Here is a 23676-nt window from a genome sequence, read left to right as displayed (position 1 = left end):
TCAAAATACTCAGGAAAGAGAAAGCTAAGGCTCATCACACCTGGAAGACTAACCCCACCACGGAAAACAAATCCAACCTCACTAACTTATCCTCACTTTACAAAAGCGAGATAATCCGGACCAAAAAAGATGCTTACAACACCAGGATCACCCAGGCAGGATCCTCCACTAAAGAATTATTTAAAATTCTGAAGGAACTAGAAAACCCTATTTCACCTCCAGAAACCTGCCTGAAAGACAAATCCTGGTGCACCAACTACCAAAATGCCCTCAACAATAAAATTTTAGGACTCCAAACTAAAATTGAAGACAAACGGCAACAACTCTTTAACAATAAGGTCATCAACCTTAGCCTACCCACACCCAGCAACACTAGCGCAGGCTTCTCGTTTAAGAAAGTCACCATCCCGGAAGTTCAAAAAATCATCACCTCCCTAAACCCCTCTAACTGTAAGGGAGACAGCTGTCCGGCACAGATCATAAAAGATGCAGCCAGAGAGCTCTCCCCCTTCATTACCAAACTCATCAACCTATCCTTCACCAATAACTCTATCCCCAGCAACTTAAAACAATCATGGGTTCTCCCGCTCCTGAAAAAACAATCCCTCGACCCGGCCATACCCACCAACTACAGGCCCATCACCACAGTCCCCTTCCTACTGAAAATCCTGGACAGAGTTGCCTACATCCAAATTCAGGAATACCTGGAATCCAACCAACTGTTAGGAATACGTCAATCTGGCTTCAGACCTCAACACGGACTGAAACCGCCCTTGTTGATCTCAAAAGCCAGATTGATGAAATTAAAGACAAAGGCAATGCCGCAATCCTACTCCTACTAGACCTCTCTGACTAGGCCTTTGACCTGGTCAGCCACGAAGTCCTCTGTAATCACCTTGCCACCGTAGCCCACTTCTCCTCCTCTGCCATCACATGGATACAATCCTTCCTGGCAAACAGAACCATGCGAGTCTTTTCCACTACAGCTGCAGCAGACCCCATCCCCATCACATGCGGGGTCCCACAAGGATCATGTGTAACCCCCACTTTGTACAACATATTTACAAAGCCTCTATTTGACCAACTGGACCGTCTGGGTGTCACCTACACAAACTACGCAGATGACACCCAGATACTCCTCACCATCTCTGGTAATTACCAAGAAGACTCCGCCCGGATCAACAAAATATTCTCCATCATTCAGGCATGGATGGCCTCCCATGGCCGCTGCCTGAATGATGAGAAGACAGAGCTCCTAATTGTCGGCTCCCCCAACACTCTAACTAAACTCGACCCTAGCTATAACAACATCACCATAGATGGCCATGCCATCCCCATAGCCAAAAGCGTAAAAACCCTTGGTTTCTATCTAGATGCCAACACCAACCTTAGCAAACACACCAATATGACCGCCTCAGCCGCTGCCTATATCGGCAAGCTCATTAGGGCCAGCAGACCTTTCCTATCACCCAATAGCTGCCTCACCCTTGCCAGGGCCCTAATACAATCCAAAATCGATTACTGTAACAGCCTGTACCTAGGTGCTAATCAATCCGTACTCAACAAGCTGCAGGTAATACAAAACAACGCCTTGCGCGCAGCCCTCAACATTCCCAGACAAGAGCATATCTCCGCTACTAGGAATGCCTGCAAATGGCTATCCATACGCCAGAAAATTGATCTAAAAACCATCTGCCTCACGCACAAATCCCTCAATCACTTAGCACACCATTTCTAGCTAATAAATTCACCCTGAAACCCGCCACCAGATCCACCAGATCCTCCAACACTCTTTGCTTATCAGTGCCCAGGTTCCCCCTAAAAAGAGGGGTAAGCTTCACAGTGCTTGCCCCCCAACTCTGGAACTCCCTACCGCTTAACATCAAAACTGTCGAATCCTTCCAGATCTTTAGGAAGCAGGTCATCAACTGGCTTCTAAACAAAGAATAACGCCATTAACACCAGACCTTGCGGTAACTGGCTTAGACACTGTATTTATATTGAAAACTGTATATTGTACACATTTGCTCTTGCTTACTGATCACTATATATATATGTATATATTATAAACTTGTACGAAGTATGCAAAACTAAGATACTTCTCAACGCTGTAACCAAATTCTTAAGCGCCCTTCTACCTCTGGGTTTGGAGCGCCATACAAATATAATAAACAAACAAACAAACAGTGGAACACCTAGGTTCGATTTTTGCAGAGGGAGCCTAAATGCAGCAGTTCAAATACACAGACAATGGAACACCTAGGTTCGATTTTTGCAGTGGGAGCCTAAATGCAGCAGTTCAGATACACAAACAATGGAACACCTAGGTTCGATTTTTGCAATGAGGGTGGGGCAGTGGTGTAGGTGTACAATAGGATGCAGAGTGCAGACTTCGTACTCGGCTACCGTGTGGTAAGGGAGCACCTGAGTCTAATTGTACATTGTGGGCATGGAGTGATAGTAGTGGGCAAATAGTACACAATCAGCAAGCAGGCATTTAGATCCAAGTGAACAAAGGTTATTGAGGCTAGAGTTGTCGCTGTAATAGGGCGGCTAAGTAAATACGAGTTGAATGTTAGGTAAGTGGGTAAGTTCCGGGTTTCATGAGTTACTCACAGTTTCAGGAGCCTGAGCAGGGGGTATAGCCCTGGGCTCTGGTCAGCTCGGGACAATCTTAGGACAGTTGCTGGCCTTGCCTCCAGGGCCTTTCCAGGAAGGGCTGGTTCACGCCTGCCAGCTTCCGATAGGCTCGTGAAGTAGGTGCAAAGGCCAATCAGTGGCAGGCATCACTGTGGTGGAGGGGCTGGGCCTGGTGGGCAAGGTATGAAACGCGGGCTGCCATCTTGGAAATGGGAAGCACCTCGTGTGTTTCAACGGTGGAGGGGTACTGCTGGCCTTTAAATATGCCCAGTACACTCATGTGCATCACAGGCGCTTCTTAATAAAAATGCTTGTGTTGTTGGCAGAGATTTCCTTGGCTACCGCGCATAGAGCGCCAAGAATAGCCATGTATATAAATAAAAACAAGCTAGCAGCATACCTTTGGTGTTCTTGGTGGAACCAGAAATACAGGCTTCAAAATGAGCCCTGTGCTTGGGGTAGATGGAGAGACGGTATTGCCTTTTGAGTAGGCAGCAGGCAAGTTTGTCAGAGGATGAACTAGATGCCAGCCACTTCCGCTCTGCGGCTTTGCACTTCAAAGCAGCCAAGTCAGAGTCATATTAAGAGTTGCCTTTGGAAGCAGCCTTCATGCGAATCCTCATGACAGGGACAAGGATGCCCAGGGTGTTGGAGATAGAGAGGTGAAGGTTAGCAAAAATAGAGTCAGAGTGAGAGTCTAATGAGGGGGGCAGAAGAGGGTGAAGGAAGAGGCAAATGCAGCGACTGACACATGCTTCATGGGTCGATTGACAGAGAAGGAGACTGGCAGTGCAGGTGGAAGTGTTGTGGGACTGGGAAGGTCAAGGTGAGAGGTGAGAGTGATCAGACCACTGTTAATGAGAGGGTTGGAGAGAGGGATGTCTGTTGAGATGAGAGCATCAATGGTTTGCCCGATTGAGTGGGTTGGGCCAGAAGGAAAGATAGAGAGGGCAAGAGTGTCGCAAAGGTTGGGGAAGAGATCAGTGGCCCTATTGAGAGAGTTCAGATGGATATTGAAGTCCCTAAGGAAGATAAGTTTGAGGGAGGATGCAAGAAGAGAGTAGGACAGGTTCGGCCATTCTGAGAGGATGAGGGAGGGTGGTCAAGGGGGGTGGGTCTGTAGATGGTAGCGAGAGTAAGAGAGAAAGTAGGTGAGACAGTAGGTTTGAGTGGGGATGATGGAGACAGGAACCCACTCAGGGAAGATCAGAGCCACTCCACCACCAGCCCGTGAGGGCCTGGGATTGGACAGGATCAGAGGCGTTGCTAGGGGGGGGCTGAGGGGGATATAGCCCCGGGTCCTTTGGTTGTAGCCCCAGATAGAAGCTCGGACTACAACCAAAAGGCTATAGCTAGCACCGAATCCCGCCAGTCCCGACATAAGCTTAGCCCCTTATCTTTTCCAGACCTAGCAACACCCCTGGACAGGATGTAGCCTTCAGCAAGAAGAGTGTTGAAAGCAGTGAGTGAGCTGACCTTGAACCACGTCTCAGTGAGAGGAAGGATGTGAAGGTCAAGGTCTTGAAGGAGGTGACAGATGTTAGAGGAATGTTTGCTAGCAGAGCGAAAATTGAGGGTGGCTAAGTGAAGCTGGTTGCACCCTTTAAAAGATTTGCGAGGGGGGGCCAAAGGGTTGAGGAGCCACAACTGGGGGGCAGGAGGGATGAGGGAAGAAGGGGGTATGACTTGATACCAAACACTCATGTGCTATTTATACACTGTACACTCACATGCCAAACACTTATACACCAAGCATGCATACGCCTTACACCACAGGGTCTAATGACACGCATTTTTGGAGAAGATACTCCTATCACAAACCCTCCAACAATACACACTTTTTACACAAGGGCTCCTACTAAACGTGCTTCTGTGGCACATGCTCCCATAACATGCGATCTGATGACATGCACTATTATGGCACACAATGGTATGATGCACACTCCTATAATAGACGTTTCTACAACGCATGCTCCTACGACACAATCTTATGATGCACGCTCTTTCAGCACAGAAACTTACAACACACCTACTTACGACATACACTTACTCCACGTGCTGTTATGCAACATTCTCTTATGACACACACACAATTATATTACATGCTCTTACAACACACGCTAGTATTGTGATACTCAGAATCAATCAGCCTTTTTCTATAAACTAGTCTTCTCTCCTCCCCTCCTTGTTCTTTCCATCTCCAGACGTTCTCTTACTTTCCTTCTCGCTGCAGCCTCCTCCTCAATCCTTCTACAATGATGTAAGATTCGACCAAATCCATTTGATTATTCTCTTTATTTATGTTGGATGTAACATGGATGCAGCACTGCCAGCTTCTTCAGCCTCCAGCTCCAACTGTTACACCTCTACATTCTTCTTAACATTCTTGAACTTGGTTAATAACAATTCTAAGCAGAAGACTGAGTTCTACAAAGGAATCCTGATGTACAAATGCTAACAACAGGATAACTATATAACACATTCCCTTCTTCGTGTCCAACCTATCCTTCCTGTCCCAACCTTTCCCTTGCTCATCTTCTCTTCCCCTCCCCCTTCCTCACCACATCTGAAAAACTCTACTTAAATGACCTCCTTCCAAATTGTCTGGCTTTCATCCTTTTATACACTGGGGGGGGGGGGCTGGGGCACTGATAGTGCTAAAACACCATGGGCTGGCTTGCTGTGTAGTCATCCCAAACTCACCAACTCTGTGCCTAGGTACAACCTCAAAACGGCAGGTGGAGCCAGCTTCCCCGTACAAGCCGCCAACCTTTCGGAATGCCTTACCCCCCACCATCAGACTTGAACCCTTCTTCAATGCCTTCAAAACCAGTGTTAAACTCTGGCTCTCCAGCAAGATCAATAACTGATATAATAAGATGCCCTCACGTCTCCAGTGCCTCCGACCTTCTATTTCTGAGCCCACTGGTACGCCCATGCGTATATTCTGTTTGTATTCACTGTGATGCCTAGACCATTCTGTAACCCAGGTCTACCCGTTACAACAATTACAGGCCTGTCATGTTTATTTCCTATTGTGTAACATGTACTAAGTTTACCAGCGCCCAGGTACCTCAGGGTTAGGTGCGCGATACAAATAATAAACAAATACAAATAGACATGTGATTGCATCAGTAATTTTGGGCCCAGCTCAGAATCGCATGTGCTGCATGAAGTCTTTAGTGTTCGATGCATTTCTGCAGACCGTGTCAATAAAAAGGGGGGTGCCTCCATCTTGAAGTCCACTCCAACATAGCTACCTCCTTCTCCTCCTGGTTGTGTGGCTCCCCATGTGGTTATTCCTGAGAATCTGCACTTGTGAGCAGCGGTTATAGGTCAAATGCTCGAATGCATTTGATCGAATGACAATATGCTCGAGTCAATTTGACCGAAAAAAAGGGTCGACATATTTATTTTTCAAAACCCCCCTTTTTGGTGTTAAAACACCTTTTTTTACCTATGCTAGAGCAAAAAAAAAAGATAATAAAAAAAATTTAAAAAATCGACCTTTTTGTCATTCGATCAAATGCATTCGAACATTTGACCGGGCACCGTGAGCAGCCCCTCTCTTTCTGCCTATCAAACTTGTCTGCAAGCGATTTCACAATCTGAATCACAGACAGTCCACTACCATTTGTGGCAAACTTCACTGCGCTCTAAAACATGCACATCCTGTCTCGTCTCTGGGTTTTGCAATCTATTTGTTTAGTTAAGGTCTCTAGATTTGATCTGGTGAGTCAAGTGATCATGCTGGAGGTGGGAAAGAGACTCGGGGGGGGGGGGGGGAATCCTCCTTACACCACTCTGTAGTTAACATTATAGTGCAGGCAGAGATTTGCCCGGCGTCGGCCTGTTTTACCTCATATTCTTGCATATCACCACTGTCTTTCTCATGGTGCTCATTGCAAAGGAGTTACAAGTATCACCTATGATGCCACCTTACCAGTAATGAATCCACTATCACCCAAAACAATATCATTGATATGACTTTTCTCACAGTGCTTACTCTGTTCTGCAATACTATAAATAACAGATGTTCCTTTTATTCAATTGTACTCATTGTTTCAACCTTAGAAAAATTACAAGGTTGATTTAGCCCCCAATAAATGTATGCCACTTTTGTAAAGGTTAAACATAGATTTGTATAGCAGGTGTATTGACCCACTATACTCTTTTACCAACTTTGCGTGAGGTAAGAGTTAAGGTTCATGGCTTTCATCAGCAAACACTTTGTATCTTTGGCATAGTCTCTGGGGGCAAAAAGGATCCATGCCTAGAGACATTATGCAGCATCTTTCTAAAGGAATGAGATATATTCTCTGTGGGTAAGGGGGACATCTCTGAATTGGGTACAGTTTTCCAGACAGAAAATATGTAGCTATTCTCTTGCAGACAGGATTAACCTATAATACTAGAACAATGCAAAATGTGTACCTAGTACATCTTAGTGTGTGCTTCTTGGTGGAGTAAATCACCTTCATGAGTGAGTACTGTAAGGGTGCAGAAGAAGGCCTCTGACCAAGAGGTGTGATGGTGGTTGGCAAAGACTTTTATTGAATTCAAAAATCTAGCTATGCCTAACTCTTAGAGGGGTTTCCCTCCCTCAAACTAAAAACTAAAGGATCTGTCAGGATGTCCGTAAACTGAAAAAGCCACCGTCCCGAGGCAAAACCCTACATCTGTCCCTTACACTACAATTAAAGAGTCTTAATCAAAACTAAAGTTCTTTCAACAGTAGAATGACTCTTCTCCTGGTGTCTCAAATAAAAGTCTCTTCAGTACTCCAATTGCTACCCGAAGGAATGGGTCCCTTCCCCTGGATAATGTTTTCACCAAAGTTCCAATTGAAGTCAGGGGGAATGACTCCCGTCCCTGGTCTTCTTGGGTAACTTTTATAACGTATAGGTAACTTTTATCAAACTGATGAAATGAGTGTCAGTCGCTGCGTTTGCCTCCACCTTCATCTCGCTCCTTCCCCACCCATTGACTCTCCCACTGACTCTGTCCTTGACAATCTTCTTCATGCTATCACTAACACTCTTGACATTCTTGCAACTGTCATGAGGATCCGCCTGAAACCTGACTCCAAGCGTAACAGCTGGTACGACTCTGATCTAGCCACTCTGAAACGCAAGTTGCTGAACGGAAGTGGCATACCTCAGGCTCATCATCTGACAAACTGGCCTGTCGCCTGCTCCAAAGGCAGTACCGTCTCTCTATTCGCTCCAAGAAGAGGGCCCACGACCAGGCCTGTATCTCTGGAGCTACTAACGCCACGGCTGAACTCTTTAAGAACTCTTTAAAATCTGCAAGGAACTAGCCAATCCTTCTGCAGTCTCTACCTCTCCTCTTCCATCTCAAGCCTTCTGCACTGCACTGGCCACCCACTTCATCTCTAAAACTCAGGACATTCTGGCCTCTTTCTCCTCCTGCCCCTCTCCTCTCCCTGTCCCCCTGCCTCCTTTGTCTTCTCTCCTATCCCCACTCCCTCTCTTCCTTCTCACTGTTTACAATGAATTCAGTAATGAATTAGGTCTCCAGAGTAGGCCGCTCTATGAAGGTCTCATCCAAACAGGTGTCTCCCTGTTTTTCCAGAACCATCAAAGATAACCTCTCCTCCCTTGCACCAGCTGTTGCTGACTTCTGCAACCACTTCTTAGCCTCTGGCTATTTCCCTCCCTCTCTCAAACACTCCCTCGTTCACCCCCTTCTAAAAAAGCCTTCAGCCGACCCCTCGTGTCCGGCCAACTACCATCCGATCTCTACTACACCCTTCTTTGGGAAACTCCTGGAGAAGATGGTCTTCCCCCAACTGACCCAACACACTGAGTTTGTTGGTTGTTTACATGACATCAATTTGGATTTCGAGCATCCAGAGGCACAGAAACTGCTCTCCTGAACACCCGTGAAGAACTGCTGGCTAATCTTGACTGTGGGGGCCTCATCACGGCTATGGATACCGCCCGGATACCGCCAACGCAAATTGCGTTACCACTACTCCGCCTGGTGCTATTCGCGCTATAGTATCGGTGTGGTAGTAAATCCCCATTCCCCATTGGGTCCAGGACCCAATGGGGTTTTCCGGCGGCACAATTAGCGCTGTGGTAGAACTCCAGCTTTCCGCCTGACTCATAATTGGGCCGACCCTTGAATGCTGCGGTAATATCGCTACTGCCACATTTAAGGGCTACTCTCCTGCTGTTCTCATTCTCCTTGACCTCTCTTCTGCCCGCCTTTGACACGGTCAACCACTCTATCCTCAAAAAGCGGCTCCACAATACCCTTGGATTCTCAGACCGGGCACTGGATTGGCTGACCTCCTTCCTCATTGACCGCCCCTCCCAGGTGCTCCTTGGTTCCTTTTCCACCACCATTCTCTATACATGTGATGTTCCCCAGGGCTCTATCCTCTTGCCTTGGCTTTTCACCATCTACCTTGCACCTCTAGCTCACTTGATCTTCGCCTTCTCTCATTTCCAACGCAGATGACACAAAACTCTTCTTAAAGCTCCCCTATCATCCCGACTGCCTCTCTGATATTCAGTCCTGGTGCACCTCCAACGATCTCGGCCTTAATGCCAGTAAGACTGAGATTCTCCCTATCGGAACACCTGTTCCCCATTTCCCTCCTGCCCTCTGGCCACCCTCTATGGGCTCTCCTCCCCCTCCTTCCACTGAAGCCAAACACCTTGGGGTCATCTTCAACTTCTCTCTCACCTTTATTCCTCACATCTTGGACTTTGCCAAGAAGACCCACTTTCAACTTTACCTCCTTTGGGGCATTCTATCTTTCCTCGCCTTACCCCAGAAGCTCAGTGTCTCTAGAGCTCTGGTCCTCTCCAGGCTGAATTACTGCAACAGCCTCGTCCTCAACCTGCCTCTTTCTTCCCTCTGCCCTCTTCAACTGATCCAAAATGGGTCTGCGAGACTTATCCTTGGCCTCAAGCCCAGGGATCGTATCTCTCTAGCCCTAAAATCTCTCCACTGGCTCCCGGTTGCTGCAAGGATCAAATTCAAGACCCTTTGCATCATCCACAAGTCTGTCTAGCCCCTGGGACCACGCTACCTGCAGCTCTCTTACTAAATACTCTCCTTCCAGATCTCTTCAATGCTTCTTGCTGATCACAGGTTCTCCAAGCAGAGAGCTGGGGCAGATCTCTCATAGGCTTGCCCCCTCCTCTTGATCAGTCTCCCTACCTCTGTCTCTCTCCATCTTGAACCAGACCACCTCAAGATCCGCAAATAACGCAATACTTTTCTCTTCTCCTCCTCTTTCCCTCTCTCCCTCCCGTGCTAACCATCCCCACAGTTGCTGAAATTGGCGGCCTGGTCCCTAAAGAGTCCAATAGGGTCTGGCCATCCACCCAATTGAATCCAGCACCCCCCCCCCCCCAGCACTGTCCACTGGCCCACTCTCGCCTGTTGAGTGGTTTGTGTCAGCCCTGCACTTACCTGTTGGGTGGTAGACCTCCCTCTTTGCTTGGGATATCTGTCCATGCACTCTACAGGCACTTTGGCCCTGACCGGACCATATAGCACTTACCAAACTACAGCTTCATCGAAATTAATGACAAAGTGTAATGTAAAAATAAATATTACAACTTAAGAAAATCTAAACCGTATGGTAAATCCAAAGGATACAATAGAGCAGAAAGAGATAATGCAAATCAAGGAAAAGAGTACAATGTGAATAATCTAAAATGGTAACAGTAGTGTAGAGGAGCACACCGTTCTTATATTTGCTATCTCGCTTTGGTGCATACATTTCAAATCAATTCCTCAGGATTTTTAGATGCTAACAGAGTCAGATTCTGGGCTACAGAATCTAATATACACAGAACAATTTTGGGATCACTTTAGCAAAAATGACCTTGGTTCCGTGCACACTTTTGAGCATAAAACTATGCAAAAATGAATACTGTGTTTACTTGTGGTTTTACACCAGTTTTAATTATTTAAACAAAGTTTTTTTGGTGGTAGCTAGTGTACCACATTCGTTTTATGATTTCTTCAATGTTCAGAACATAAATTATTACACACTTTTAGCATTACTTCATGCTTGACAGTATATCAAAGTAAATGATACTTGAAACATTTCGATATAAGTCACAATTCAAACAACAAAATGGAACATTTTCTTCCTCCGTGGGTATATTTCCTATTGTTTTTAAGAGAAACTTTAGTCCATATATCAAACTTGTAACTGGTTAGAAAGCCAATAGTCCTTTTGTTTGAGGGTTTCTCTACTGCACTATGCGTTTCGGGCTCTGAATGCCCTTCATCAGGTGCAGATCAGTACCTTGTTTGTGTTTTTAGATTATGAAAATTAAAAATAACATATATTTCTGTTCAGTTCCTTAATCATTGTTTGTTCAGCAAATATCATCATGGTTACTATTTTCATTTTTTAACAGTATAGATTTTGAACCCCAAATACCTTTGATTCTGAAGTATTTATCTAAAATCCCTGCTCGCGCCGCATAAGGGGCCGCAGCATGAATGTCACGTCCGGGTCATATTACTTCATATTTTAAACCTGGGAACAAAGCCCCCGCTTTCGTTGTGAACAGCGTCATACATGCAGTTGAAGCGGAAATTCATCCCATTAATGCCAATGTAAGTCTCCTATCCTCTACATCATTGGGCGCAATTGATGATAATTCTCTGCTTGATCTCTGTTACCGCTTGTGTGGAACATCGAGAGTATGTGTAGAGAGTAACGCAGCGAAAACCGTTGAGACTTCATGTTTTGATGTCCAAGAGATTAGACCAACTAAGGAGACTGCGTCCCAAAGATTATCCACTACACCCACAGTCTTCTGCCCGACTCTGCCTTCCCCTTTGAACTCTGTACCTTCCTCTAAGGATATTGACATATCTGAATACAAGGAGAGGAGTGTGGAAGACGTGAGATGTAACAACCCTCAGCTACAAGACAGAAACCTAACATCAAATGGGTCACAAACAACCAATGGATTGTTGCATTTTGCTATTAAAATCTTAATAAAATTATGTTACTGCATCTACACAGAGACTCAGAAACATGGGGAAATACTTGAAAGTCTCCACCAGCAATCCAAAAATGTCCGTTTTAGAGACGAAATAAAGGCAAACCCGCCTGAAGAACCCCCATTTTCAATCATGTCACCAATTGTTATTAACACTCAAGATGCCCCAGATCCCCCCTTGAGTTCCCCCCTTGAGTTTGCATAATTTATCTGGATCTCCTCTATCATACACAATGCATAAACAAAAACACAGACATGAGAAATTGCCTGAACTACAGGACAAATTTAAAGTACAACCAATTACTGCTGATTGTGAGTTAGACGATCAGCCTCAACCTCTTAATTCCACTATAACATCTACATGTGACTTGAAAGGAAAACCCAAACGGGTGAGAAAGAGAGGGAACAAGAAAAAGAAAAGATGATTACAGAAACTGGGAACCTTGACTAGTTGGTTGCTTCAAGATAGTAATTCTTGCAATACCAACCTTCATGACCAATCGCCTGAAAAAGGTCAGCAATGAAACAACTACCCATCCAAAAAAATTGACAAAATCTGACATAATGACAAATGCCAGTGTTAAAATCAATGCTGTTGTGGGTGATATTGAGAAGGTACCTTTATGGCCACTGAATTTCAGAGTAGTTACTATCAGCGAAAAGGCAGATAAAAGAACAAAAAAACATATAAATAGATCGGCATTAGTAAGCCTGTTTTCAAAAATTCCAACACTATGGATACTAAAATCCTGTGATTTTGAATGTATCGAACCCCTGAAAAGAGGATTTGGTGCGATATCACAATTCCATTTTGTATTGCCTGCCACTGTTACCCTGATAAGATCTCAAGAAGAATCACTGGATTTTCTAGGCTTTGAGCTGGACAAAGATTTCCCTCTCCTCACAAACCTCTTGGTGTGAATACTGTTGCATACCAAAGAATAAAGAAACAGTAAAGAATAATACACAACAAACATCTGCTACTGCCAATCAAGTGGGATGGAGATGGCTAAAAAATTGGAATGGAAAGTACACAAACATGAGTCTTCACTGTGGCCTTGAGGAACACCAGAGGCCATGCTCACTTCTTAAAAAAAGGCCCTTCTCTTGGCTGGCTGACTGGTTACCCTATATTCATGTTGCAAGAGACGTGGTTGCTCGATGACTTTTACATCGATCGCCACATTATACATCCGGCTAATGCAAAAAAGGCCCAAAAGGTCGCACTTACGGTGGCCTACTGATAGCGGTGAAACATGATTTTCACTCTACGAAAATAAAAGTAGAACAAGCATCTGATAATATACTAGCAACTGAAATAAAGGCGAAATATAATCCAGTTGCTCTCAGTATACTGATCATGAACCTTTATGATCCCCCAAATAGAAATTGCACCAGTGAAATATTCGAAACCATCGATACAATGATCACCAAATGGGCCATGACTGTGGGGAATATGATAATATTGGGATGAGCTCTCAATGCTAGATGTGGTGTGATCACTATGGAAGACTCGTACATAAACATTGGAGCTACCAATATCATGGTAAACCCTAAATGCAATGATAAAGGTGTGGAAGGGAAAAACATTATGGCAGAATGGGACATATGGTCGCTTAATGGAAGAACCAGAGGTGATACTCCTGGTAAATCCACATGGCCCAGTGGATCTAAATCTGCCACATTGGACTATATATGTGGAAATCCCCTTTTATTAAATTATGTCACCAATTTTAGAGTCCTTCAATTATCAAATATCGATCACTCTTTGATTTGTGTTGACTTAAATTTACCTTTCTGTTCTGTGAATGATAGGGGTCCGAGAAATGTGACTTCCAACAATAGTAGAACCAGAATAAAATGCACTATGTCAAATATCAATAAAATGTCTCATAGAATTCGGCCTTTAGTTGAAGGCACTTATAATGCTATTAAGGAGTTAAATAGAAAAGAAATTGAAAATGTAATTAAATCAATATGCACCCATATTGCTGAGTCCAAACCGGCCCTCCTGATTGTCACAGGCAAAACGCTCAATAAAGCTTATGACATTGAACTATTAGAAGCCAAAAGACTTCTTCATAAAAATTTGTGAAAGTTAAAATGCCAAAATATGACCGCTAAAGATTATGTCAAAAAAACGAAATGAATAGAATAATCAATATAGAAATTGGTGCAAAAGAAGGAAAGGTCAAAAATGTAATTCACAGTGAGTCGATGATTGGAGCTTTGAAAGAAAATAACAGCAGCTCCATATGAAAATTATTAAATAAAGTTAGAGGTGATACCCCCTCCAAACCTTAAACGCCATTAGTGAAGAGAAGTGGATGACCCACCATGATGTATGAGGACCAGCCTGAAATTGTACTTAAGAGTATACAAAATGCATGGCCCCTGAAATTATTAGTGAATATTATGAGAGTTAATAATGAAGGCAAAAGTTTCCAGAGCCCCTTGCCCCAACGACCTTACGACCATCGTAATTAAGCAAGAACCTGAAATTTGGGCCGAAACACTCTGTTCTATTTACGAAAGTATGTAAAGAAATGCACATACCATCATCGTGGAAAACATCCATATTAATACCAGTGTTTAAGGCTGGGGATAGGCTTGCCCCTGAGAATTATCGTCCATTATCACTACTAGACACCCCCAGTAAAGTTTTTTCGGCCATTGTCCTTGATCATTTGCAAAGCTGGATTAAACATAATAACCTTCTCCATGCTTTCCAGACAGGATTTAGAGCTGGGTCCAGTACCATGCGTAATATTTGTATGCTTGATTCCATAATAACAAAGGCAAAAAACGAGTAATAATCCATCTATATATGTTACCTTATATAGACTTTAGCTCTGCTTTTGACAGCATCATTTGGCAAAAGCTGTGGAAAACATTAGCGGACATGGACTGCCCTAGCTGGCTGCTGGAGATCATAATTTGTCTGCATACTGATACCAGCGCCCAAATCTATTTAGGTAACAAAGGTCGATTTACTAGACCCATTAAGATTAACAAGGGTGTTAAACTGGGATGCTTGCTGGCTGCGCACCTATTTATCCAATTTAATAATGAGAATGATAATGATGTGTTATTTATATAGCGCCTTTATCCAAAGCGCATTACAGAGCACATATTTACATACACTATCACCCAACCGAAATTGGTACTCATTTATCGACCTCGGAAGGATGAAAGGCTGAGTTGGCCTTGCCGGGATCCAAACCTGCGACCTGCAGATCACGCTCAGATTGCAGCAGCGAGCGCTCAACCTGCTGAGCTATCTTACTGGCATAATAAAACGACTCGAGAGGAAAGCCAATTTCCCCGCCAAATTCAGTCCACTCGGGTCACTGCAATGCTCTATGCTGGTGACCTTGTTATATTTGACCATACTTTGAGTGGAATGAAAGAAATTCTAGAAGAGCTTGGTCTCTTTGCCAACAAACATAGTCTGAGAAATAACTTGAAAAAAACACAGGCAATGCTAATTTCCTCTAAGAAAGTTATGAAGCCTAAAATGGTCACCAGCTGGAGGACGGTTAACTACACTGAATCCTATAAATATCCAGGCATTGATACATACAGCTACCAGAATCCTTTGAGTCTAATTAGACACACCTGCTTAACAGCCTCCCTGATGATTATTTGAGATAAGAAAGCGCTAGGAGGAGAACAACTTCAGACCACAGAACTGCAGCCGAGGGATCTAACCCTGTTAATACTGAGTACCTGATTTGCAGCAGAAGGGATCTAACCGTGTGAATATTTGTCCATTTTGGGATGTGACCCAGCTACTTATTTTGTGCAACAGAAATTGACCAGGACCGGGAGTGCGCGCCTCACCCACCTTCTTTTTTGCACTCACATTAACATAAGCTTGACCTCGGTTTGGGTCCCAGACCCTTGGTTCTTTTCCCTTCTCACAAGGCCCACTTGGTTGACTCTCTTCCCAAGTACTGCTATAAGGAAGATGCGTCGTTTCAATATAGATTTCACCTTGGTTGGTGCCCCAGACGCATGGATCTTTTCCCTTCTCACCAGGCCGATTTAGTTGACTCTCTTCCCAAGTACTGGCACAAGGAAGATGATTTGTGCCAATATTCCCATGCAGTTTCTTTCTATGCCAGACCTCCAAGCCCCTACCGGCCCCCGTGACTTGCCTGTTACTTTTGTTGGCTGCGGGACTCTTGGTTGGTTCTTCCTGGGTGCTTGTGTCTTCTCGCTGGGCTATGCGGGTGTCTCTGGTCTCTGTTGCTCTCGCTTTGCGTACCTTCTTCCTGGTCTTTTCACCAACAGTGTACGCGCAGTTACTGGACCACTTGGTCCACCTCCCAGAGGTCGCGCCACCGTCTTCCAGGCCTCAGACACATCCTTGACGAGCTCCACAACACTGGGCAAAGGACTCCTGTCAGCTTCTTGTCTTTGGAAGAGGACTGCTCTCAGCTCCCCCACCGTGTCCTCTGCTTCTCCTTCAAATTTCCCAGGCTGGACTGTCATTTGTGCTGGTAGGCGGCTCCCTTTTTCAAAGTCCATTGTCAGTTGTTAAGTGTCTCGTTGGACGACGACTCCTCTGAAATCTATACTGTTTCTGTATTTTCTCTGTACCATTCTTCATGGCTCCTGGTGTCCACCTCGTCTCATTACTATCCTTGCTGGTAATCTTAATGCTTTGAGTGATCTTTTTTGTGCCAGTACTTAAGTTAGTCATACTATCTGTATTGTCATCCAGTGGTCGATTGCTGTGACGCCAGAAGAGAGGTCGGGGGAGGGGTTGAAAGTGCATTTGGGATCTTGAAGATTATTTGGGTGTCATCTGTGTAGTTGTAGGAAGACAGGCCGTGAGAACAAATGAGAGCAGGGAGGGGGCTCAGGTAGAGTTTAAAGAGCAGGGTGCTAGAGAGGCGCCCTGTGGTACTCAGTTGGTGACAGGACAAGTAGTCGAGGAGAAGGTAGGCATGTGTGTGATTTGGGATCTGTTGGAGAGGAAGGAGGATAGTCACTTCACTGCTGCATCCCTGATGCCTAGAGAGTGGAGTCTGTCCATGAGGGTGTGGTGTTCGCTGGTGTCAAAGGCCGCAGAGAGTTTCAGGAGGATAAGTGCGGCACAACCGTCAGAGTCTGAGGTTCTTTTGAGCATCCCAGATGGAGACTAGGGATGACTCAGTTCCTCGTAGGGGTCTGAAGTCGGACTGGGTGGGGTCGAGGAGCAGGTTTGTTTCAGTGAAAAGGCATAGCTGGGAGTAGGCTTATCAGTTGATTAGTTTGCCTATTAACTGGTTGTTATAGATAGCTATGTAGTTGGCTGGTAGAAGGGAGTCCTGGGAGCAGGGGTTTGATGTGGGATGTCTTGAAAGCTGCTGGGAATGTGCCTAAAGTGAGGGCAGTGTTAATGATAGATCTTGCAAAGCTGCCGCCACATCTGGAGGAAAGGATATCCTAAAGGACGGTTGCTAGCTAGTAATTTAAGGAATTCAGGGTGCTAGATCAGAGAAGAGGTAGAGAAGAGCAGACGGTGGGTGTGTGGGTCTGAGAGCCCGTACAAGGGTGCAGGGCGTCAGCGTTGCAAATTTAATGCTGATGGTGCAGTTTCTATCCACGGGAATGCCATTGAAGTTGTCAGAGAGGGGGTGTGAGCGTTCTCGGGTGTGGTTTAGGGGGGAAGAAGTGCAAAGGAGGGCCTTAAATTCTTAGATGATTTTGTGGAGTTCCGTGCTAGTATTGGGGATGTTGGAGAATCTGTTCTGGTAGAAGGATTTTTTGGCCTTCGTATTTTCTGCCCTGTCGGCTTTGATCTGTTGGGCGTAAGCAGATTTATTCTGAGGTGAAGGGACAGCCCGCCATCTGCGGTCCAGGATTTGATTTTGGGTTTTGAGGAATTTTAGGGTTGGAGTGAACCATGTAGGGGAGAGGTCATGTCTGTTGGAGGAGTATCTGATAGGGGCGAGAAGTCTAAGAGCATTGGAGAGCCATTAGTCGAAATGGCTGATGGAAACCTGACCCTCCTGGAGTGGGAGGGAGGGTAGAGAAGCAAGCAGGGAGTTGGCCAAGTCAGGAGTTACTCTGACCTTGTTCCATAGTGGGAGGCAGGTGGACGGTTCTGGTTTAGTCTGGGAGGAGGAGGGTCTGCTGCCGAGAGAGAGAAGAAGATGGCAGCGGGATCCATCCAGACAAGTGGTTGGGGGGGGGCGAGTGTGGTGATCTGTTCAGAAGAACTCAAGATTGCTTCTAGGGTGTGGCATGCAGAGTGAGTGGGGCTTGATACCAGTTGAGTCAGGTGGAGGGCTTCAAGGTTGTCTGGGATTAGTCATGTTATGGGGATAAGCAGGATATCAAGCCATGTGTTGAAATCCCCTAGCATGGTGACCGAGTGGTGGGTAACAAGTACGGCCTATAAGGAGTTGCTGAGGGATGCAGCAATAATTCTATTGTAGCCTGTGGGTGTGTATATGCATAGAAAGCTGTAAGAGTGGGAAGTGATGAGAGATTTGCACTCTGCGTCCCTGGCTTGTTCCTCAGAGTGTGAAATGGTGAGGCGGGAATTGTAGAGATTTGCAATTCCTCCTACCCTTCTGGTTCTAATGTGCACGATAAGGGTGTAGCTCAGGGGAAAGGCCTTGTGTCTAGTGGGTCGTAAGTCCTGGGAGAACCAGATTTCTGGGATGAAAAGGATGTTGGGACCTTCAGAGGCTATAAAGTCGTATATATTGCATCTATTTTTGGCGACAGAGCTGGTGTTGGCTAGGATACATGAAAGTCTAGTACTAAAATTGGCATTTGCTATGAGGGGCGAAGGACTGCGTAGGGGGACTATGTGGATGGTGGTGGCTGGCCACAGGTTGGGGGAGCAGAGGTGGGTTGGTGAGGGGGTGGGTGAGGGTTGGCGTGGAGTTGAAGGGAAGACTCAGATAGGGTTCTTTTGTCTTCTCAAAAGCCTACGCTTTTACCTAAGGACCAATAATCTGGAATCTAATCCTGAAAAGCAAATGATTGTCAATCTCTGGTTGTAGGGCCAAACCTGGGCATTTCAAATGGTCAATCGATGGGGCTAAAATAGCCGAAGTCGACAGTTTGAAATACCTGGGCTATTTCATCCGAGGTGACAGTGGCTTTGTTGATTTGGATACAAAGATTGTCCCAAAGCTGATGCCCTGTTTGGCTCAAATGCACAGGATTTACATCAGATTCTTCAAATTCTCCATTTTGCTGATGTTGCGATACTATGTGAGCAAAGTGATACCCTCCCTACTCCATGGATTTTAATTGTTCAAGATAAATTGGAAGGCTCTACAAAATGTGGAGGGTACTGTCTGGAAGAAATGTTTAGGCCTTGCAAGTTTCTTACCATTTGTATTAAAACAAACATGAATTTCATATTCAATCTTGGAGGTTCTTTATCTCTTGGAACAAACTAAAATTGTATCTGTAGATTTTAAACCCTCCCCCTGACTCCCTTATGTACTGACTTGAACTTCTTGATGCATTCAAGATAGTCAGTAATTCTCAACGAATTTATATATGATTGTGAATCCATGCTGTCTGGCTGGTCTCTCCAGAAAAATGAACTTCTTACTAGTCCTGACAGTCTTAAAAGAAAAGCAGGGCTATTGGAATGGAGTCGAGATCAGGTGGTTATCGCCAATTATAAACTTCAAGAGTATGGGAAAATGTACTCAGTCACTATCCTGCCTAAATATCTTTGCAAATTTCCTAGCCCAATTTATCACTATATCTTCATGCGCTTTATATTTAATCTATTGGGCACCCTAGAGAGATGGGGACCGATCAGGAACATTTTGCCTCATGATCAGCGCTGTAGACTTTGTGGTGACGATTCCTCATTAGCAACCCTAAAGCATTTTGTGTTAAATTGTAGTGAAACGCTCAACCTAAGAAGCGGACTTCTGGGTAAATGTGCTCACTGCATTGACTCCCTTTCTTGAGAGGATTTCTGGCATAGGCTTAAGTGGACATCAGATCGCCCTAACAATAGCTTTGGTCCAGAGCATCCATGACCTACTGGAGGAAAATGTTTATTGGTTGAATGTTTGTTTTAAGTGTTATATGACTGAATAATCAATGTCTTTCTTTGATCTTTCTGTGGTTTTAATGTATACCAAGCGTCTTGGATATATGTATGTTTAATGGTATCATTTTTTTATGAATGTATAAAATGTTTACTACAAACTGAACACACAATTAAAAAAAGAATGATCATGTGCTATATTTTAACTCTGTTCTGGGCCCAGGTGACATGGTGTACTCTCTTTTAAATTTGGTATAGTTAAAAGCAGCAGACCTTTTGGCAAAGAGCACTTATTGTAGCAGGGGTGCTCCGTACATAGCATGCTGTACATAGAATAATGCACGGTGTGGGGTCTGACATAAAAAAGTTGAAACTAGATCACCGAAGCTAGGACGTGATTGGATTTGAATGATTTGGATTTTCTTTCACTGCACACCACATACAGCAGGATCCAAGCATTGGGCGGGTTGTAGCAGGTAGACAGAGGAAGGTGGAGGACCATGTACCTGGTCATGCTTGGCATGAGTGCCTTAAGGATGGAATGCGACCTCCTCGCCGGAGAATGTGAATGCGAGTTAAGGTGGGAGGAGTGCACAGAGAACCGGCATCTGCAGAGGCGGTGCTGTACTCATTCTGCAATGTCTAACCGTTAGGGCACAGCAGTGCCAGAGGCATGTATGTCGACTTGGGATCCCTTCACTGCTGCTGGGGACTAGAAGATGCCAACTGAAGTGCCTTATGGTTGGGAAATGTATCGCTCACAAGGCATTGTGCCTCACCTTCCCAATCCTAGAAAGCGGCTGCCCAGCCCGACTACCTACATCAAAAAATGCATTCCTAAAAGATTCACCCTAAATAATCTTACAACGCCACAGCTAGTAGGTCACTAGCAACATTAAGAGCCAAACACTGGAACAGTTGCCCCCTTTGCCCAACCTCTGAAAGGAATTAAACTACGGGAAATTCAAGAGACCTGAAATCATGGGCCACTGAACACATTTCCTAACCATAAGGCCTCCCACCTGTCAACTTTTCCTAGCAAAGCTGTCCCACAGGACGAACTACCCATCGTAGCACCTGCTCCACTCCTCTGGTACTTTACCAACATCCACTAGCACTTCTGTTTTACCTCCCGTGGCCCTACGAAAGGTTATCTGAATGTAGGCCCTCCCCGTCATTTCTTTTAAGTTCTAAAATGTTCGATGTCAATCATAAATGTACCCAAGTGCAGTATATATTTCATGAACGCATTGCTAATGATTGCTCTCTTAATGTTGTACCTCTGTCACCTACTTTTATAGGTCACATATCCACATTACATGCAAGAATTTCCAGACCCTGCAACAAGAATCTTGGAGTCCTCATCTCTGTACTTTTTGCATGTTTAAATACCTGTTAGTGTTTCAAAGCGACAATACCACAAGTTGGCCCTCTATAAAACTACCAAGTGAAAACATGAAATAGATACACTTTCGACCAGTGCTAGCACATTAGTCTAAATGGGTGCAATGTATATTTCATTATATGACGAGGAAGTGATAATGATTGGTATACAAACCCTTCCGTCTGCAGTCCAAGGATAGGCGGGGGAACATAAACATATGGCAGATGGAGGAATCCACAGCTGGGGTGCCAGGTTTGGGGCCAGCTTGTATGGGTTTCGGCCCTACGTCTTCCTCTTGGAGACATAGCAATTCAGTCTTCATCAGCTTTAGCTTTTGGTCCTTCAGCCTCTCTGGGTGAGTGCATTTGGCATAGTTGCCCAGGTTCCGGTTTCTTGGCACCTGCAGCATTGTGACTAGAGTTTCTATCTCGCAGGTACAGTTCCAAGGGTTGTCGTAAAGACGTAGGTAGTTCAGACGAGGCATATATATAAAAACCTCCTCGGATAAAACCTTAATCTGGTTGTGTTGAAGCAGTAAAGTGGTGAGTTTATTTAAGCCAAAAAAGGCCTGGCTCTCGATTTTCGATATGTCATTCTGCTGCAAATCGAGGCTTTTGAGGTTTTGAAATCTGGAAAACATATTGTCCTTCAATTTTCGTATCCGGTTTCTGGCTAACAGCATATGTATCAAGTCCTCGGGCCAATCCGGAAGAACTGTAGTCTGTTTTCTCTCTTGGCAGTCCAAGTATTTTTCTTGCAGATAAGTGTACACATCACAAGGGAGGCCTGGGGCGTAGCGCTTGACCGTGCTGGAGCCTTTCCTTGAGTTCTTCCCTTTGCCATAGTTCTCTCGGTTTCTCTTCGCCTTCCTGAATTCAGCTGCTCTGCAGAATAAAATGAGTACTATGAGGGTGACCACTCGCATCCTGACATCCAGCTGGCCCCGTTTAGTGCCTTCGACAGCTGGAGCAGCCCAAGGATGCCTTTGAAAGCCGAATTCAGATGGGCCTGTCAAGTTTGGCTCAGGAGTGATGAGGCACAGCTGGGGAACGTGAAGCCCTGTGTTGGAAGAAAAGAAAAGGAGAGGAGTGAGTGCATGGCGCCAGGAAAGAAAAACTTTCCAAAAGTCAATTCTGCACAGCGGCTGCTTTTGGGTGTCACACTTCAAGTACAGAGACAAAATCTCCTTAGGCACAGAGCATGTTCCGTGTCAGGTTGTTTATGCTCATCTAGTCCCCCGTGTACTGTGAAGGCTGCAGCTTGAGCCCAGCCCAGAACGTGAGATAGACATTTTTGTTTGTGTGTATCTTTTCACCCAATCTCCCTTTTGTCTTGCTTTCTCTTCCATTCTTTCTATCTTCTCCCCATCCATCATCCGCCAATCTTATCTACTTTTCCTTCCATCCATCCATCCATTTTCCATACATCCATCCCATTGGCCATCCATCCCTCCCGCCGCATCCTTCTATTCACCCTTTATCCAGCCATCAATTCTCGCTCCATCCATTCATCCCTTTATTCATGCTTTTATGTCGCCATCCACTTTTTATCAGTTTTCCACTTGTTCTTGCTTCCTTCTTTGGCATCTGCCCTTTCATTGCTTCCTATCCGTGTTCTTTCTCGTCTATCCTTTCCAGCCCATCACCCTTTCCCCTTCCTTCCTGTATTCTTCTTCTTTCCCTTTTTCTCATTCATTTTAACTGTTCGTCTTCTGTTCGTTTACCCATCCAGCATCTTTCTTTTTGTTTCGTTTTCCTTCCCTTGATCCTGTCATGCTTTTGCTATTCCTCATTTCTTCTCTTTCCCTTTCTTTCTTGTGTTCTCTTTTTCTTACTCCAAATCAGCTGACCAGCCAAACCACTATTCATGCAGGGCACCGGTTAATTCTGACCTTTTCACTGGAAACGTGTAATGAACAGCTCAAAAAGTGAATAGCCCCATGGCAGCATTTCAAAGATACTTTTAAGCGGAACAGCTACATTTTGGAGTTGCTTTCCTTTGTTAGTTAAATTTGGCAGTTCAGTGTGCTTGGTTGAAGGACCGGTTCTGGCACCCTAATGGAGATAATATTTTAGTTTTCTTGCTACCATGGTTTTATGGGTTTATACCAATGCTAGAGGTTACCACCTCAACACGATCAAATGCAGAGTCGTACCTGATGAACTTGCGAGGACCAGGCTTGCCGCAGATCGCTGCACTAACCCTTGCCCCAGTTGGCAGTAACAAGCTGCTGGAGACTGCAGGCCTACAGCCCGCCCAGAGGAGAGCCCACCGGAGGAATTTAAAATGTGCATTTTAGCACGTATGGTGCAGCTAAGCGCTGTCCAAAATGAGTCGAAACATAACGGACCACGATTAACCTCTGTTGGATGCGCTAAACTAGATGCTGTACAGGTGGAAGAAGCGTCCTATGGGTGGGCGCAGTGGCTGCGCACCTCTTTGTGAATCAGGGCTGCACTGTTATTGAATCGACCGCACCCAAGCGAAACCCATTTGTGCATGTACCTCCTTTGTCTCTCAAATGCCTTTTTAAATTAAGCATGAATGTGTATGTCTGGTTCAAACGTGCTAACGTTTCAATAATGTTCTTCAGAGCACCAAGATGCTGAACATTTCCTTTC

At 45.0% G+C, this 23676-nt stretch overlaps 2 protein-coding genes across 3 annotated transcripts in view; one reads left to right on the top strand and one right to left on the bottom strand.

Annotated features, from left to right (window-relative positions):
* FBXL13 (F-box and leucine rich repeat protein 13) overlaps positions 1 to 23676 on the top strand; it is a 2326763-nt gene that overhangs the window by 1104377 nt on the left and 1198710 nt on the right. The window lies entirely within an intron of this gene.
* Positions 1 to 23676, bottom strand: part of LRRC17 (leucine rich repeat containing 17) — a 289859-nt gene that overhangs the window by 52655 nt on the left and 213528 nt on the right. Inside the window, exon 2 of the mRNA XM_069628060.1 lies at positions 21230 to 22114. Coding sequence (XP_069484161.1) covers positions 21230 to 21980 — 751 coding nt within the window. The 5' untranslated portion in view covers positions 21981 to 22114. The remainder of the gene's footprint in view (positions 1 to 21229; positions 22115 to 23676) is intronic.

This window comes from Ambystoma mexicanum, chromosome 12 (genome assembly GCF_040938575.1).
Source record: "Ambystoma mexicanum isolate Mex_15411 chromosome 12, UKY_AmexF1_1, whole genome shotgun sequence".
Taxonomy (NCBI): Eukaryota; Metazoa; Chordata; class Amphibia; order Caudata; family Ambystomatidae; genus Ambystoma; species Ambystoma mexicanum.
The sequence above is the reverse complement of the archived record's forward strand: the minus strand, read 5'-3'. Positions and strand labels throughout refer to the sequence as shown.